This window comes from Schistocerca gregaria, chromosome X (genome assembly GCF_023897955.1).
Source record: "Schistocerca gregaria isolate iqSchGreg1 chromosome X, iqSchGreg1.2, whole genome shotgun sequence".
NCBI classification, from domain to species: domain Eukaryota; kingdom Metazoa; phylum Arthropoda; class Insecta; order Orthoptera; family Acrididae; genus Schistocerca; species Schistocerca gregaria.
In genome coordinates, this window is record NC_064931.1 from 649,577,681 (window position 1) to 649,597,103 (window position 19,423).

The 19,423-nt window shown below is 41.3% G+C and overlaps 1 protein-coding gene across 1 annotated transcript in view; it reads left to right on the top strand.

Annotated features, from left to right (window-relative positions):
• Positions 1 to 19,423, top strand: part of LOC126297636 (tetratricopeptide repeat protein 7B-like) — a gene marked incomplete in the record, with an annotated part of 163,629 nt that overhangs the window by 73,893 nt on the left and 70,313 nt on the right. The window contains 5 exon segments of the mRNA XM_049988662.1: positions 3,780 to 3,951; positions 4,121 to 4,276; positions 7,666 to 7,792; positions 7,887 to 8,020; positions 8,123 to 8,240. Coding sequence (XP_049844619.1) covers positions 3,780 to 3,951; positions 4,121 to 4,276; positions 7,666 to 7,792; positions 7,887 to 8,020; positions 8,123 to 8,240 — 707 coding nt within the window.

Sequence of the window (19,423 nt, forward strand, 5' to 3'; positions counted from 1 at the left end):
TGGTCTCCCTGGAGTCTGCCATCCGTACAGCCTTTGCGCGCCGCCAACATCTGGTTGCCGTCTTCTTCGACATGCGGAAGGCATACGATACGACTTGGCGCCATCACATCCTGGCCACACTTCATGGGTGGGGCCTTAGGGGCCCGCTCCCGATTTTTATTCAGAATTTTCTTTCGTATCGTTCCTTCCGCGTGCAAGTGGCTGCGTCGCATAGTTCCTCCCGGGTCCAGGAGAACGGGGTCCCACAGGGGTCTGTCCTCAGTGTCTCCCTGTTTTTAATTGCCATCAATGGGCTCGTTGAGGCGGTGGGGTCGTCCGTCGCGGCTTCTTTATATGCGGACGACTTCTGCCTATATTACAGCTCCAGTGGCATCGCCGCTGCTGAACGGCAGCTGCAAGGTGCCATCCGCAAGGCGCAGTCATGGGCTGTAGCGCACGGCTTCCAGTTTTCGGCCGCGAAGACCTGCGTTATGCATTTCTGCCGGTGTCGCACGGTTCACCCTGAGCCGCGCCTTTACCTTGACGGTGAACCTCTTGCTGTGGTCGCGACGCATCGGTTCTTGGGACTGGTATTCGATACCCGGTTGACTTGGCTGCCCCATATTAGGCAGCTGAAGCAAACATGCTGGCGGCACTTAAACGCTCTCCGTTGCTTAAGCCACACCAGGTGGGGTGCCGACCGGTCCACCCTCCTCCACCTATATCAAGCGCTGATCCAGTCCCGCCTTGATTATGGGTGTGTGGCGTACGGTTCTGCCTCGCCTTCAGCATTGCGATTGCTGGATCCCATACACCACTGCGGGATCCGCCTCGCCACGGGAGCGTTCCGGACAAGCCCCGTCGACAGCATACTTGTGGAGGCTGGTGTCCCTCCATTGCGGTTCCGGCGTGACCGCCTTCTGACCGCCTATGCCGCGCACGTTTATAGCATGCCAGGGCATCCAAACTACCTTCTCCTGTTCCCGCGCTCGATCGTCCATGTTCCAGACAGGCGGCCCCGGTCAGGGTGTGCCATTGCGGTTCGCCTCCGGGACCTTCTCCGTGGCCTTGACTTTTTTCCTCTGCCGCCTGTTTTCCGGGCCAATCTCCGTCTGCCCCCGTGGAGTGTGCCCCGACCGTGCCTTCGGCTCGACTTGGCACAGGGTCCGAAGGTCTCAGTGCCTCCGGAGGCCCTCCGCCGCCGCTTTCTTTCCATCCGGGCCGAGTTTCCGAACGCGGCGGTGGCCTACACCGACGGTTCGGTGGTCTCTGGTGACACTGGTTACGCTCTCACTCTACGGGATTATTGTGAGCAACGGTCATTGGCAGCTGGGTCCAGTGTATACACTGCCGAGTTGGTTGCCATCTATCGTGCCCTAGAGTTTCTCCGCTCCCGCTCAGGTGAGTCCTTTGTCATCTGTAGTGACTCCCTGAGCGGTTTACGAGCTCTTGACCAGTGTTTCCCTCGTTCCCGTCTGGTGATGGCCATCCAGGAGTCCCTCCATACTCTCGTCCGTTGCGGCCGCTCTGTCACCTTTGTTTGGTCCCCGGGTCACGTCGGCATCCCGGGTAACGAGCGGGTTGACGAACTGGCGAAACAGGCGGTCAGTTCCCCGGCCATGGAGATCGGTCTTTTAGAGAGTGACGTCCGATCCGTATTGCGGCAGAAGGTCCTTGCTGCTTGGCGTGATGAGTGGCGCACCCTGCCCTCTCCCAACAAACTTCGGGCAGTCAAGGAGACAACCAGTGTGTGGCGCTCCTCCATGCGGGGGTCTCGCAAGGACGCTGTCGTCCTCTGCCGGCTCCGCATAGGACATACCCGGCTCACGCACGCGTATCTCTTGTGCCGTGACGACCCGCCTCTCTGTCGCTGCGGATTGGCCCTGACTGTGGTACACGTCTTACTAGACTGCCCACTTTTAACTGCCCTCAGGCAGACGTTCGCGCTGCCTGATACACTCCCTGCTCTTTTAACCGATGACTCTACTATGGCTGACTTAGTTCTCCGTTTTATTCGAGCAGGGGGTTTTTATCATTCAATATGAGAGTCCCTTTTTATTTTTTTTAGTGTCGACTGTGGCTTTTGGCCTGGGTTTTAGTTTGTGGTGTTTTAATGTGTCCCTTGGTTGTTGGCCTTTCCAGTTTTATTTTCATGGTCGGCCAATGACCGTCGCACTCTGTGTGTCTTTTAATCTCTTTTCTCTGGTCTTCGTCTATGTCTTTCTTGTACTGTGTCGTCCCTTGTCGTCTCCGTTATGTGTTTATTGCTTGTTGGACTTTTCTTCGTGTATTATTATGGTCGTGGAACAAGGGACCGATGACCTAAGTAGTCTGGTCCCTTTAACCCCCACAAACCAACCAACCAACTTGATCTTTTCATTGTTTTGTACCCCATTTTCATAACTTACTGAAGTGTAAGATCACATCAACTTCGCCTGATAGTGAACTTCATCAGTGTGGGGAAACTTGTGCAACTGGTTCTTCAAAATAAAGACATAGTGCCTTGTGTTTACAATGAACATTGGAGATTGGCAAAGTTGATAATATGACTGTGAAAACCAAGATGTACATGATGTATTTTATCACCCTACAGGACCAAGGACATCTTTTAAAAAATTGAGAAGGATCAAGTTTGGATGCCACTTAAAAATGTTCTAAGGAAGCTGTCTCCCATGGAATTTACAACTATGACTGGGCGAACTTATAATCTAATACTCGAAATGAGTGAACAAATTTCTCAAATGTTCAATGTGCGATGTACTAAAAACAAATAACAAGAAAAGAAAGAATGTAATTAGTAGGCTTATTTTCAAGAAAAAACGTAAGTAATCATTGATATGATTAAATTATATAATATTTTATTCCGTAAGCCTGGATATCGCAGATGTTAAAAAAACATATATTTGAATCGTGTCTGTAATTTTTTTTCCCCCCGTAACTTCCAATTGAATCTCAAGAGTTGAAATTTATACTGAAGTTTGATATCATAAAGGTCTGTTAACTGTGAAATTTTTAGATTTTTATCTGGTCCCCAACAAAGATATTGCAGGCCACAAAAAGCAAAAATAAAAAAAATCCATTTTTAAAGAAGTGTATTTTTTTTAAAGTGTAGGCTGCTCACCAGTGATACTCTATAAAAAGTAACTATACTATGCAGTGTAATAGCAGAAAAAAGTATTAAAGCTGAGAAATTAATCTTTCTTGGGAAAACTTTTGTTCAAAAATAGTTTTTTTTAAATTTGTGGCTGATAATTTTGAACTACTGAAAATATATTGAAGAATACATTCAGCTAAGTGATAATGATGTTAATTTGCAGCCCAGTGTCTGTTGAACAAAATGCATTTTATCTGAAAGGCTTAGGACAATCCACTACTGAAGAAATGTACAAAATGTAGATGCTTGCAAATACAAAAAGACGCATGTGGCCTGGAACAAATGTGGTCGCCATTTCAAAATAATAAACAATATTTTTTTTTTTAAAAAAAATATTTTTGTGACTACTAAACATTGGGGAATTTACCAAGCAAATACAAAATTTTTCTGAGGTGGTCAAGCAACCAATTATTTTTTCTTGGGCCACTTGGTATGGATTGACCCTGTTAAGAAGCTGTAAAATTGCAGCATTTAATGATCAATATAGAACTAGGGGCTTTTGTTTTCTTATGTGGCTGATTTATTTGCACAAGTTGTGAAGGTGGTGGTGACTCATTAACAGCAGTGAAGGTAAATCCCCCCCTCCCCCCCCCTGCCCCCCAGATAATCTCATAGCAGATTGTAATCTTATGCAAATCTTTTTTAGGCTGGTTTCCTACTTCTTGATGTCTTTTTACTACTTGGAAAAACACACTATGCAATGGGTCATTATGAAGAGGCACTAGATTATTACAATCAAGCAGAATTGCAGTCGTTAACAGAAAAGCATTTACCTAGTCGGAGTCTAAGAATTGTCGCCGAATCATATGCTATTAAAGGTTAGCATTTTGGCTTCCAGTAAGTACACATGTAATTAATGGCGCTGTACTAACAGATCCCAGTTAATTACATTTTATGGTCTTTCTTATATAGTAATATAATCACAAACCAGCTATAATTTATGTACTATCAGCTATGTAATGTATGTACCAATGTAATATGTTGCAGGGATGTGCTTGGAAAAAGTTCCACCTCTTTCGTCATCCAAGTACAAACAGGCTGAATGGGATGAGCAGCGAATACAGTGTTTTGAACTAGCTGGAGATTTAACACTAAGATACCTACAGGAGCAAGACAAACAGCAGCAGCATTCATCTACCCCAGGTACCCTCATTTGTTATTTACTATCAATTGTGCCTCTCTCTCTCTCTCTCTCTCTCTCTCTATATATATATATATATATATATATATATATATATATATATATATATATATATATATATGATTCCCAGGTGACCAGTCCAGCAGGACACTCACGAGTGACAGTAGAGTAGATGCAACATTTTGTCTGGTAGCCCAATGAAACTAAATGATGAAAACTGAGAACTAATAACTCTAAGGGATTTGTTGTTTTGTGCTGTAACTTTGCCCTGACTATACTTTTCTTTCCTGTGAAGAATATTCCCTGACATTGCTTGGTTGCTGAAGAAATGGATTTAATCATGTTGTGTTGGCAGACATTCAATATAATATGACAGACTGAATATAAGTATGTATGAAATCATTTGAGATGGTACCATGCTTATCACACTGTGCCAACACTGGACATTTTGTGTATGGTTTGGAGAAAATCTGCCAGATTTACTGAACTCATTTATGAATGAATGAAACATGCATTGTGCGCCAGGCCAGTCTGCCCAAAAACCTGGCTAAAACTGTTTATTTTACTTCGGGTGGAGTGGAAATTGTTTCCATTGTAATTGTACTATAATTTTATATAATTCACTCAAAGCAGATAAAACAATGTAATAAGAACAAATTTAGGTTCTGCACATTTTTCATTACAGGGTTCCTGAGAAACAACTGCAGCAGGTGTCCAGAGACATGGTCATAAAGTGTAAATCTGTAATGGCTTGTCATGTGTTGGAAACAAAAATACCATGTGCTGTTGCTACTCCTGACATCACCATCAATGAAGAGACCAGCTTGATGCTTCTCTCCATGCTAGTCTCTTTATATCATCTAACTACTACAGCCTACATCCATTTGAACCTGATAACTGTATTAAAGTGTTGGTCTTTTTCTACTATCATCCTCCTCCTCCTCCTCCTCCTCCTCCTCCTCCTCCTCCTTTTTATAAATCTAAAATTGCTAAGAATTTAGGTTTACCTTTCTTCAATCTTATCTCCTGAGTCTTTGGGTTTTGATTGCTTTAATGTTCCCACATTTCTTAAGAACCCAGATGTTGCATATCAGGTGGAATACTTTTGTTGTGGTGTTCTCTTGAGGACCTCAGTAATTCTAAGATAATGTCATCTACACCACGTGTACTTGTTTCAAGTTAGGTCATTCAGTGTGTATTCCTATACTTATTGCAGAGTCGTATCACACATCTCATTTTCAGCCACTTAGTCTTGTCATTCCATAATATTATCATAAATATTATTTCTGTTGTGCAGCTGGTGTATACATTCATTCCAGCTTTCGACCATCCCTTCGTTGTGTAGTACTGTTTCCCTTCTGAGCTCATGATGTTCATACAGCTGCCTCTCTTTCCTCTGAAGGCTTTTTCTATTTTTCTGTAAGTGGCATCTATCTTACCTATAGTCAGGCATGATTCTACTGTGTTGTTTCTCCTCTAGCCATTCCATCTTTGCCCTGTCCCAGTCAGTCTGTCTATAGGTTTCTTTATTCCATTTTCCATGTTTTATATGGTTTATTTTTACATGTACTCCAGTGATCAATCAAATCTGTCATCTTCTGTGTTATCCTAGAATTTTTGGTGGACATTGGTCATTGTGCTTAGGTTTACCCCTGCTGCCTTCACTACTTCTTCTCTGAAAGCAACACATTCTATTTTTATTGTATTACGATACCCCTTTTTACAATGCTCTTCTTGTACCTATTGACAATCGTAGTTGTTTATTAATCCTGTAGTCCCACCTCCTAAAATTTGTACCGTCTTAAATTTCTTCAACTTTAATCTATATTTCACAATTAATATATGATGGTCAGAATCTGTTTCTGCTGCTGATACTGTTTTGACAATTAAAATCTGGTTTCTAAACTTGTCTTCCATAAAACGCTCTGAAACTTCCTTCTGTCTCAGCTGTCTTTCGTCTGTAAAACATCATTATTCTAAAAGAAAGTAATGTGGGCTAATACCTTGTAGACACCACTGCAGGTTGCTGTGACATCTGTTTTAAACAAACTGCCAACCACCATCTGAAAACTTCCTGTGGCATAAAATCTTACTTTTAAAAGTAATATGCACACTGGAGTCAGAGGCTGGTTTCTTTTGCTTGGTGTCAGCAGATAGTATCTCGTTTTGTGCTCTCAACATTAGTTCTAACTGCTGTGTGATACTTTTGTCCAAACAAAATCTCAGCTTTGAGGATTTATCCGTAAATTCTGAAAATGAGTTTGTTCTTTGTAATTTTCAGTAGAGACATCAGAATATTCAGATACCTGTAAAATAAATGAAGAAAACAATGTAACTCACATCACATAAGCACATGGAATGCTGCCCCCCACAGCAGTCCAGAATGCTCAGAAAATGGAAAGTACAGTACAGTTTTAGAGTGTAGTGTTGTTACAATTATCTGAATGGTCAGTACAGTAGAGAGAGTAGAATCAATTGGAAAACCAAAAATCCCATGAACTGACTGGGATTCTAACTGAGACTTTCTGCACCGCATGCCTCAATATAACCTCTCAGCTACTGAGACACTATAACATATACCCCCTGAAACATACTGCTTCACATACTTATGTTTCTTTATGTTTCTTTCATCAATGTGCATGCAGTTGTCTGTTATACACATGTTCAGTAGTTAAAAAAATTAACACACAATGTATAGTTATTGCTACTCAAGCTGAGAGAGAGAGAGAGAGTGGAGAGTACATTTATAAGAGATGTTCGACATTATCGGCTGCTGTCAAAACCAACATACTTAACTGTCCACAGCAAATATTTCGAACTTTCCCTTCTTGCCATGCAGCTGAGTGTCTGTCTATAAAATGCCTTTAAACTACTTACACAAATTGAGACACATCTCCAAGAAGTTATTGTTTCATTCTGTGTAAAACTAAGTTCAAATGCTTTATACAGTCAGCCCGAAGAGATCTAACATTGCGTGGTCCAACTCGTAGAGTGTCAGGTTTGCTCCCTCCCCATTGCCACAGTACCAACATAGCAAAGCTTTCACACCAGTCAATCATCAATACTATTGACTCTGTAACTACAGGAAAAGATACTGCTCCTCTTCAGGAACAATACATTAGTCTGGCCTGTACACAGATACTCTTCCATTTTATGGTTGCATCCAGGGAAAACTACTTGTACTGTTGAGACATACAAACTGTAGGACTGTGCGAAAGGCTATGGTTCTTGGGAAGTTAGGGGTGTGCATGTATTATATGGATACAAATTTTATTTACACAATTTTCTTTGCTCTTTGCAAATGTCGCTGCTTTTGAATGTCAATTTTGAAAGTGAAAAATCCTTGAAAGCTTTACATGGAATTACTATGCTAGTCTTCTCTTTTGTACAGGTTCATATTCACCTCAACCACCGAATCCAGCAAAACATATTGGCCCTATATTGGAAACAGCGCTACAGAGAGCACCTATTCTTTACATGCAGACTGGAAAGCTTCAGTCAGCTGTTTCACGTTACAGGTTGTGTGTGTGTGAGACTAATGTTTTTGGAAATGAAAAACCTAAATAATATCCCACAGATTTATATAAATTTCATTGTGTTTTGGACAAACAGGGTTATGTTAAGTGCCATAGAGACAGCCGCAACTCAGAGTCTGCGACTCACACTGACAAGACGACTAGCAGAGGTACTACTTCGTGGTGTTACTGGGAAAGTTTATGTTAACCCAGAAAGAGACAGCAACATTTGTAAGTAATTCTTAGTGGCTTGTATGTTGTTCCATATTGTGTTTGATGCTTACATAAAATTATTTAATTATGAACATAAAATATAATACTTTTTCTCTGTAGTTCCAAAGAAGAATAAGGGAGTTGCAGAAAGTCCATGGAAACCTCGAAGGTACATAGGTCAGCATCTGTTTGTTCCCCGTACTGAAAATGAGGAAATAATATTGTTGTTATTGATCAGGTAAATATGTCTTGTATAATTTAATGTGTTACATGAAGTACCCACTTATTAGAGACAATTTGAATGTAATTTAATTTGTACACGCTACTGAATCTTTTAATTTGAAAGTTTACTGCTAGTACTTGAATTAATTCTTGATACTCGCTGCGCAGTTTTTTGGTCATTAATAAAAAATCAATATTTTTGTCATTGTAATATAACTTAAGTACTTGTAGTTTTTCTATTATCGGTATTTCATCCCCTGGTATTGAAAATGGGGCAGATGGCACATTTGTATGTTGCCATCTTTATAAGTGTTTGATTTTGCTTCCATTGTACTTTTTTGTAATCTTTCTAATGAATTATTCTTTGTCATTTCATCTAAAATGTGTTTGTGTGTGTATTCAGTAGCACACATTTCAATAGGATGATGACAGTCTGTGTTCTTATGCCTCCTGATTACCTGCAATTACTTGCCAGTTTCCATTTGATCTGTAAAATTCTCTTTGTTTAGCATTGCTTTTCACTGTTAGGTATGAAAGAACTTGGTGTGGTCAACATTCCAGATTCAGCACTTTATTGAGTCTCTCAACATGTATCTCAGACATGTCCTACTAACTCAGGTGGTACAGTGGTTAGGTCCACTGCACTTGTGTTCAGGTAGAGTGTTGTTCAAAGTGCCAGATTCATCATGGTCTAGGTTTCACTTGGTTTCCTTAAGTAATTTGAGACTAATACTATGGTGTTTCTTTTTTTTTTAAAAAAGAGGACATAGTGATCTCAGTTCCTCTCTTGGTGTGATTGAAGCCTGCATTCTGTCTTCTGTGGAACATTAAACCTCACTCTACCTTTTCTGCACTTCCTCTTATCTTCCTTTATCTTCAGCGTGATTTCGCCAGATGAATGGCATATAGTTTGTTGCATTTGAACCTTTCTGTAGACAAGCATGTGTAATAAGATGTCATTGAAATATCTCACGCATATGACATTGGTGTTGGGCAATTTGTACTGTAATTTGTAATATGTTAAATGATCAATGTGTTTTGCATGGATATAACTCAAGAAATTATTTATGAAGTAAGAAATTATTTCTCAAGTACCTTCATCCAAATTTGTCTAATATGAAGGTTTTGGAAGGAACTGTTCTGCGCACTGTTATTTCACACCTGAGAAATATGGCTGACCATGGTGGAGTGTAATGCATTAGCTCTACAAGGGTACTCAGGGTAGAGAATTTAAAAATGGAAGTTGAATATAGTTAGAATTTGTGAATGACTCTTAATGCCAGGTTCTTTGTAAATTTGACTGTATTTTGGAATCACTGCAGTAACATCACATACCCTCTCAGCCTGGAAAGTGTCATTTCCTCATCCCCGTCTGGGTGCTTCCCTTGTTTATTCAGGCGGTGTATATAATGAACCTTTCACTGATGGGAGAACTGATTCAGACTATAGACTCATCACAGAATAGAGCCTTAGGCCCTGATCAGATTCATAATCAGATGCTTCATATCTGAATGTTACTCAAAGACTCCATTTACTCAAGATCAACCATACTAGGCTAGAAGGTATATTCCCTTCACAGTGGTGAGATAGGACCATCGTCCCAATCTTTAAATTGAGCAAAAACCCAACTTTCATTGACCACTACCGACCAATTAGCCCCACAGACATACTCTGCAAACTGCTTGAAAGGATGGTAGCTAAATAGCGGTGCTGAGTTTTTTAATTCTGGGGGCCTATCAGTGTGATTTCTGGAAGGAACAATCCACAATCATCTGTCTTGTTAGATTGGAATCAGCATTCTGACCGGTTTTTTAAAACTTTTTTATACATAAATTCCAACACTTCATCACAGTCTTCTTTTTTTTATGTGACCCTGCTTGGTGCTCTCACATTTTACTTATCTTCCATAACTGGGGCTTTCAAGGCTGCCAAATTGATTGTAATTTGTCAGTTTTTAATCCACTGATTATTTAGTGTTGGAGTTGGTACTTCTCTATGCTCTCCATGGGTCCAAGAGAACAGAGTCCGAGAGGTATCTGTGTTGAGTGTTACATTCTTCCTGATTGCCATCTATGGGCTAGTGACTTCTGTCAGGCTTTTTACATCCGTTGTAGCACTGGTCACCACTTTGCTTTATATCAATGACTTTTGCATTTGGTAAGGCTCCCAATATGCAGCCTTGGCCAAACACCAGCTCCAAGGAGCCATCTGCAGGGCCTCTGCTCAGACCCTTTCCAATGTCATCCAGTTCTCCCCAGTAAAAATGAATTATGCATTTTTGTTGCCTTATTCCTATATATCCTGGCTCCAAGATCTACTGGGGCACCCAACTATTAGATACTGTAACAGAGTCCAGAAGTTTTGGGACTCCTCTTTGATAAAAAGATGTGTGGCTGCCCCATATTCCTCAACTGAAGATGAGCTGCAAGCAAAAACTTAAAGCTCTCTTGCACACATCTCTTGAGGTATGGTATCCACCCCCTCAGAGGTGTAATCATGATTGGAAAGTGGTGTGGTCTTGCAATTAATACACAGTGGTAAGGCTTAGAAAAAGAAACCGTATCGGTTTATTTGGTTGATTTTATGAGGTGGGGGGGAGATTACACGGTAAGGATTGCCGGGACGATGAGAGAAAATAACTCCAGTAGCCCCAAATCCATCTCAAAGGAGAAGGGAAAATTCAGAGATAGAGGAACTAAGCCATATAGCGTCTGCTCTAGGTGGTGGCTCGGAACAGAAGAGAGACTTTTTCCATCCTGGTGCTGAGAGCCATCAGTCTCACCAGTCAGGTGACATGGTGATGTGATTTGATTGTCGAGGTGGCTTTGCTGGAGAAGATTCACCAGGTGTTTCACCTCAGTGGAATTTATTCCAGGTGACAACTTCTCCATCTCAAATGGAGAACACGTTATGTGGCTGTAAACAGCCTCAAAGAGAGACAACCCTGTTGCTTCGTTTATCTTGGCGTTGTACCATGAAATTACAAATGCCAGTAGCCTATCCCCATCTGAGTGTGAGCTGTTCACGTAATAAGACAACATTTTTACAACTGTTTTATGAACGTGTTCAACCCTGACATTACTCTTACTGTGAAATAGTGTAGTTCACCACATCTTTATTTTAAGAAGTCAACACACCTGTACCAAATGATTGGACATAGTTATTTTAGCCTCAGGACTTCCAAATGGTAGTGATAAATGATTGACGAAACTATCTCAGTGGCACTGTCTTTGGTAGGTATCATAATAAAATATTGAGAGAAATGGTCAGTGATAGATAAAACATTCGTTATTTTGGACTGTTACATGGAAGGGTCCAACTAAATCCAGTGATAGGATCTGAAATGGCCATGCTGCCGTGGGCAAAGTTTGAAGAGGTATTTTTGGTCTTCATCATTGCATTATCCTAGCGCAAGGGAGATAATATTGAAAGTGTACTTTGACATCTTTCTTTCGCTGTGGCCACCAATAATGACCTGCAACATTTGCTTCATAGCAGTTTTCCCATTATGACAAGTCTGTATGCTGCTGTGGTGACATTGTTACAATATGCATTTACAGAGAGCCTTTAGCACTGCCATCTGGTTTCGAAGAGGTATTTTACTATATAAAACATATTCTCTTGTAAACAAATTCATGAGGTAACCCATTTCTTGCACTTAGCAACAGATTCTTGTGATCATTTTGATTCTGATTTAACTGGCCAGGCTTGTGTTTTATTGTTGTTGTTGTTGTTGTTGTCTTCAGTCCTGAGACTGGTTTGATGCAGCTCTCCATGCTACTCTATCCTGTGCAAGCTGCTTCATCTCCCAGTACCTACTGCAACCTACATCCTTCTGAATCTGCTTGGTGTACTCATCTCTCGGTCTCCCTCTACGATTTTTACCCTCCACGCTGCCCTCCAATGCTAAATTTGTGATCCCTTGATGCCTCAAAACATGTCCTACCAACCGATCCCTTCTTCTAGTCAAGTTGTGCCACAAACTTCTCTTCTCCCCAATCCTATTCAATACCTCCTCATTAGTTACGTGATCTATCCACCTTATCTTCAGTATTCTTCTGTAGCACCACATTTCGAAAGCTTCTATTCTCTTCTTGTCCAAACTAGTTATCGTCCATGTTTCACTTCCATACGTGGCTACACTCCAAACAAATACTTTCAGAAAGGACTTCCTGATACATAAATCTATATTCGATGTTAACAAATTTCTCTTCTTCAGAAACGCTTTCCTTGCCATTGCCAGTCTACATTTTATATCCTCTCTACTTCGACCATCATCAGTTATTTTACTTCCTAAATAGCAAAACTCCTTTACTACTTTAAGTGCCTCATTTCCTAATCTAATTCCCTCAGCATCACCCGATTTAATTTGACTACATTCCATTATCCTCGTTTTGCTTTTGTTAATGTTCATCTTATATCCTCCTTTCAAGACACTGTCCATTCCGTTCAACTGCTCTTCCAAGTCCTTTGCCGTCTCTGACAGAATTACAATGTCATCGGCGAACCTCAAAGTTTTTACTTCGTCTCCATGAATTTTAATACCTACTCCAAATTTTTCTTTTGTTTCCTTTACTGCTTGCTCAATATACAGATTGAATAACATCGGGGAGAGGCTACAACCCTGTCTCACTCCTTTCCCAACCACTGCTTCCCTTTCATGCCCCTCGACTCTTATTACTGCCATCTGGTTTCTGTACAAATTATAAATAGCCTTTCGCTCCCTGTATTTTACCCCTGCCACCTTTAGAATTTGAAAAAGAGTATTCCAGTCAACATTGTCAAAAGCTTTCTCTAAGTCTACAAATGCTAGAAACGTAGGTTTACCTTTTCTTAATCTTTCTTCTAAGATAAGTCGTAAGGTCAGTATTGCCTCACGTGTTCCAACATTTCTACGGAATCCAAACTGATCTTCCCCGAGGTCTGCATCTATCAGTTTTTCCATTCGTCTGTAAAGAATTCGCGTTAGTATTTTGCAGCCGTGGCTTATTAAACTGATAGTTCGGTAATTTTCACATCTGTCAGCACCTGCTTTCTTTGGGATTGGAATTATTATATTCTTCTTGAAGTCTGAGGGTATTTCGCCTGTCTCATACATCTTGCTCACCAGCTGGTAGAGTTTTGTCATTACTGGCTCTCCCAAGGCCGTCAGTAGTTCTAATGGAATGTTGTCTACTCCGGGGGCCTTGTTTCGACTCAGGTCTTTCAGTGCTCTGTCAAACTCTTCACGCAGTATCGTATCTCCCATTTCGTCTTCATCTACATCCTCTTCTATTTCCATAATATTGTCCTCAAGTACATCGCTCTTGTATAAACCTTCTATATACTCCTTCCACCTTTTTGCCTTCCCTTCTTTGCTTAGAACTGGGCTGCCATCTGAGCTCTTGATATTCATACACGTGGTTCTCTTCTCTCCAAAGGTCTCTTTAATTTTCCTGTAGGCAATATCTATCTTACCCCTAGTGAGATAAGCTTCTACATCCTTACATTTGTCCTCTAGCCATCCCTGTTTAGCCATTTTGCACTTCCTGTCGATCTCATTTTTGAGACGTTTGTATTCCTTTTTGCCTGCTTCATTTACTGCATTTTTATATTTTCTCCTTTCATCAATTAAATTCAATATTTCTTCTGTTACCCAAGGATTTCTAGCAGCCCTTGTCTTTGTACCTACTTTATCCTCTGCTGCCTTCACTACTACATCCCTCAGAGCTACCCATTCTTCTTCTACTGTATTTCTTTCCCCTATTCCTGTCAATTGTTCCCTTATGCTCTCTCTGAAACTCTGTACAACCTCTGGTTCTTTCAGTTTATCCAGGTCCCATCTCCTTAATTTCCCACATTTTTGCAGTTTCTTCAGTTTTAATCTACAGGTCATAACCAATAGATTGTGGTCAGAGTCCACATCTGCCCCTGGAAATGTCTTACAACTTAAAACCTGGTTCCTAAATCTCTGTCTTACCATTATATAATCTATCTGATACCTTTTAGTATCTCCAGGGTTCTTCCACGTATACAACCTTCTTTCGTGATTCTTAAACCAAGTGTTAGCTATGATTAAGTTGTGCTCTGTGCAAAATTCTACTAGGCGGCTTCCTCTTTCATTTCTTAGCCCCAATCCATATTCACCTACTATGTTTCCTTCTCTCCCTTTTCCTACACTCGAATTCCAGTCACCCATTACTATTAAATTTTCGTCTCCCTTCACTATCTGAATAATTTCTTTTATTTCATCGTACATTTCTTCAATTTCTTCATCATCTGCAGAGCTAGTTGGCATATAAACTTTTACTACTGTAGTAGGTGTGGGCTTCGTATCTATCTTGGCCACAATAATGCGTTCACTATGCTGTTTGTAGTAGCTTACCCGCATTCCTATTTTCCTATTCATTATTAAACCTACTCCTGCATTACCCCTATTTGATTTTGTGTTTATAACCCTGTAGTCACCTGACCAGAAGTCTTGTTCCTCCTGCCACCGAACTTCACTAATTCCCACTATATCTAACTTTAACCTATCCATTTCCCTTTTTAAATTTTCTAACCTACCTGCCCGATTAAGGGATCTGACATTCCACGCTCCGATCCGTAGAACGCCAGTTTTCTTTCTCCTGATAACGACATCCTCCTGAGTAGTCCCCGCCCGGAGATCCGAATGGGGGACTATTTTACCTCCGGAATATTTTACCCAAGAGGATGCCATCATCATTTAATCATACAGTAAAGCTGCATGTCCTCGGGAAAAATTACGGCTGTAGTTTCCCCTTGCTTTCAGCCGTTCGCAGTACCAGCACAGCAAAGCCGTTTTGGTTAATGTTGCAAGGCCAGATCAGTCAATCATCCAGAATGTTGCCCCTGCAACTACTGAAAAGGCTGCTGCCCCTCTTCAGGAACCACACGTTTGTCTGGCCTCTCAACAGATACCCCTCCGTTGTGGTTGCACCTACGGTACGGCCATCTGTATCGCTGAGGCACGCAAGCCTCCCCACCAACGGCAAGGTCCATGGTTCATGGGGGGAGGTGTGTTTTATTATGTAGACATATTCACTAAATTTTAAGGCCCATCTAACAAGTCTGTTCCTGGGATCTTTTAAACTCAAAAGCCATTATAAAGCAGATCTGTAATTACTGTGAACCATCCTCCATATAGGTAACACTGAAAGTAATGGGTGCCAAAAGCAAGTGCAAGAAGTTCCTTTTTTGTGGTGCTGTAGTTTTGTTCAGTTTGATTCAGCTGACGTGATGGGTTACCAGTTGGTTTTTCTTCCCCATCTTGTATTGGACTCAAAATGCAGCTGACAGCTACATTTCTAGCATTATACCACCAGATCAAAGATAGCATAAAATCAAGATAAGCCTAGACAGGTGAACTTGTATGAATTTCTTTCAATTTTAACGTGGCACTCTCGCAATCCACTGTCCAAATAAAAGGAGTTCCCCTTCTTTAGTGATTTTTGTGAGTGGTTTTATGGTGGCTGCACAGTTTTCCATGTAACAATGATAGTTATTAATTAATCCAAGAAATGGCTGCAATTCTTTAATGTTTCTCCCCACTGGAAAATCATGCACTGTGTCCATTAACTGCAGACCTGGTCGCACACCATCTGCTCCAATTATATGTCAGAAATAGTGCTTGTGTGGCTGTGCGAAACTGCAAAATTTTCAAATTTTGGTTAGTGTTAGTAACACAAGTTAGCAAGTTTCTGCATGTTCTCTCATCATCCAGGTATATTAGACATATGGTAAGTGGAAAAGAAGAAGAAGAATTGAATTTGATCCTGTAAGATTACATTGTGTACAGTAAATGTATGTGTAATATAGGAGATGTCAAAAGTATTAACATTCATTATCACTTATTTTTCTACACTTTAAGCTTACATTTTTACATCATTGATAATGAATAACAATATATACAAATTTAATGGCATAAGTATTCTGCAACACTGTATAACTCTTTTTTGATTATATAGTCTTTAAGTTTCTTTGGAAAGTCATTGCCAAGTACACTATCTTGCAGGTTTTTAGGCAGACTTCTTAGTAGTCTGTACTGGGGTCCTTTTTCTAGCATTGCCAGTCGGTGGGGTATGCTCTGTACTTCATTCTTCCTTCTTGTATTGTGGGTGTGTTCACTAGCATTTGTAATCCAGTCCTCGCTACCTTTTATGATGTACCTTATTGTTTTGTATATATACAACGATGGAATTAAGATACCTAATTTCTTGAAACTTCAGCAAACCCATTGCAACATCAATTACAGACCTGGATGGAACCGACTGTGGGAACCCCGTAAATGGGGAAGCGAGGCTAGCTTGGGACATGGTGCTGTTTTGCAGTGTTGCATTTACTAATGCTTCGTTAAGGCACCTTTGCAGAACTTCATTCTCCACCATGATTTGCTCAGGCCTTGCTTCCACATCAGGTTCCATCTGCAGCTGTTGACACCTGATCCTGCTGGAGGTATAGTCTGGATTGGAAAGAGGTGTGGGCTTGTAATTAATACATAGTACTCAGGTTTAGAAAAAGAAACTGTCTCAATTTATTAGCTCATGAGCATTTCATGGCAAGGTTTGCCAGGACTAGAGAAGATAACTCCAGTGACCTCTGACCCATTTCAAAGGAGAATGGAAAATTCAAAAATGAAGGAACTAAGCTATTTAGTGTCTGCTCAAGGTGACAGCTCGTAACAGAAGAGAGAGGGATTTTTCAGTCGTAGCAATGAGAGCCGTCAGTCTGACTAGGCAGGTGATCGGGTGACATGTTTTGATTGACAAATTGGCCTGTTCTGGAGTGAACCAGTGGATTGTTGTTGCATCAGGTGAAAGGTGACAGACAAAAGAGGTGGACTCTTTGTAAAATTTAAATAATAAAAATTACTCATTTTGAGGGTCTGATGGTACCCTGTTCAACGGGTTGCACTAATCCCTTCCATATTTACTGGACTCCAGTCTCATTCCAATTGGCCTCTGGGTGCCACATTTATGGCTCAGTGGTACCTCCAGCTTTGTGGTTATTGACTCAGTCCATAATTGTGGAGTAAGATGTAGCACTAGCACCTACTGAACTAGTCCTGTAGCCTATCTCCTTGCTGAAGGAGGATCTTCAGTTTCACTGGTACTAACTCTTTCTCACTTATGCAGTCACCATCAAACTACTTTGAATCATCCAACTTTTGAAATTCTTTTTGCATGCACCCCCAATACAGGCCCTCACATGGGATCACCACACCAGTTGGAAAGCATCTCGAGCCTTTCTGCCAGGTGTGCCGTCCCCCCCCCCCCCCCCCCCCCCCCCCCCGCCACACACACACACACACACACAAGGACCCCCCCCCCCACTCTCTCTCTCTCTCTCTCTCTCTCTCTCTCTCTCTCTCTCTCTCTCTCTCTCTCTCCCCCCCCCCCCCCCCCTACCTTTGGTTGGTTCTCATTCCTTGAATTAGAACTAATCTATCCACAGTCCTAAAATTATTCATCCCCTAAACCGTCTGGTGTTTGTTCCTTCCAGTTCTCTTAGTGTGTCAAGGTGTCTGTCATCTACACTGACTACTCTAAAACCATGGATAGGACGTGGTCTGCTCTTACACCTCCCACCAGTCAGGAACAATATTCATTGTTGGGAGCATGTAGTGTTTTTATGGTGGATGTGATAGCCATTAACTGAGCCTTACATTTTATTAAAAAGACCTCCCTTGATTGTGTTTTAGTTTGTAGTGAGCCAGTAAGCAGTCACCAGGCAACTGATGTTAATCTTGCCATCATTTGATAGCAGCTAATCATGACTATATCTTGATCATATTCATACTGCCTACTCAGTGGTGTTTCTATGAGTCCAGAGTCATGTCGCATGCCAGGGCTGTTTGGCTAAGGAAGCAATTACTTGCCCAACATTTACTCTGATGATGCCAGGTGTGGATTTGCAGGTGCAAATAAGATCATTCCTCACTCAGAGATGAAACGCCATCTGGTGGGCTTCTTCTTCTAATAAACTCTGTACATGAGGGAGACTATTGCTGTGAGTGTTCCTCCTCCTGTTCCTAGTTAAGGGAATCCACTGTCTCTGCATTTTCATAGCACATTATCCCCTAGTTCTATGTTATGTAATGAGCTGCCCCCATGTAGTGGATTTAAGAGTGTTACAGACAATAACTCACATCCAGATGGAATGCCCCCTCCTCTCTCTCTCTCTCTCTCTCTCTCTCTCTCTCTCTCTCTCTCTCTCTCTCTCTCTCTCTCTCTAAGCTACACAAGGTCTTCTGGATTATTTACCTGTAGTATTGGCAGACCACTCACAGACAATTGAACTGGTTCTCCATTTTCTCTATGAGAGGGATTTTTATTCTGAGAATTAATATTTTAAACAACTTTTTTAATGGCCAGGGCAGGGTGACTGTGTTTGGGGCATCTCCCACTACATGCTGGATCTGGGGAACCCTGGACTGTAGCTCCTTTGCCAGCTGCTGTGGTCATCCCTATTTCACTCTGTTTTAATTGTTGCTTTTAGAAGGGATTAGCTCAATTTTCCTGTTGCACCCCATTTTCCGTTTTAGAGATAGCATCTGAAGGAATAGGGATGCTGTTACCCTCTTTAACACTTTGACTATAACATATCAGGGGTGGGACGGCTGTGGGAAGGACAACCCCACCACATGTTGAGCACTGGGAGACACTTGTCGGGCTCTACCCATCTACTGATCTGATTTTCTCTCACCTTATTTTATTACTGAAAGTTCAACTTACGTTTATTATGGTTTTAGCCTTCTTAATTTTAGTATTATGACACTCTCAGCTACAAGGCATTCTTGATCCTGTTAACAGTCTTGGTGGGGGGATGCGGGTGGGGTTTCCCTCACCACAGAGGAACCCTGGGAGACCCCTTGTATGCTCTGACTCATGAGCTGGCCTGCCCCATATTTTTGCTCAGCTTTGGCATCAATATTGCTTTCAGTGCCTCGTTTTTGTCACTCCTACTGATGTAATTCATTCAAATATCTGGCTGATGTCACTAACTCCATATGAGTTCTCTCTGGACTGATAACATTACTCTTTAGTCCCTTGACCCTAAACAATTGACCAACCATATTTAAGATCTGGAATGTCTTTATTTAAAGCTGGAGGAGGACTATTGTTATTCATAAAAGAAGCTACCTTTACAGCTTATGACCAAGCTTCCTTCATTGTTAACACCAAATCTCAAACTACATGT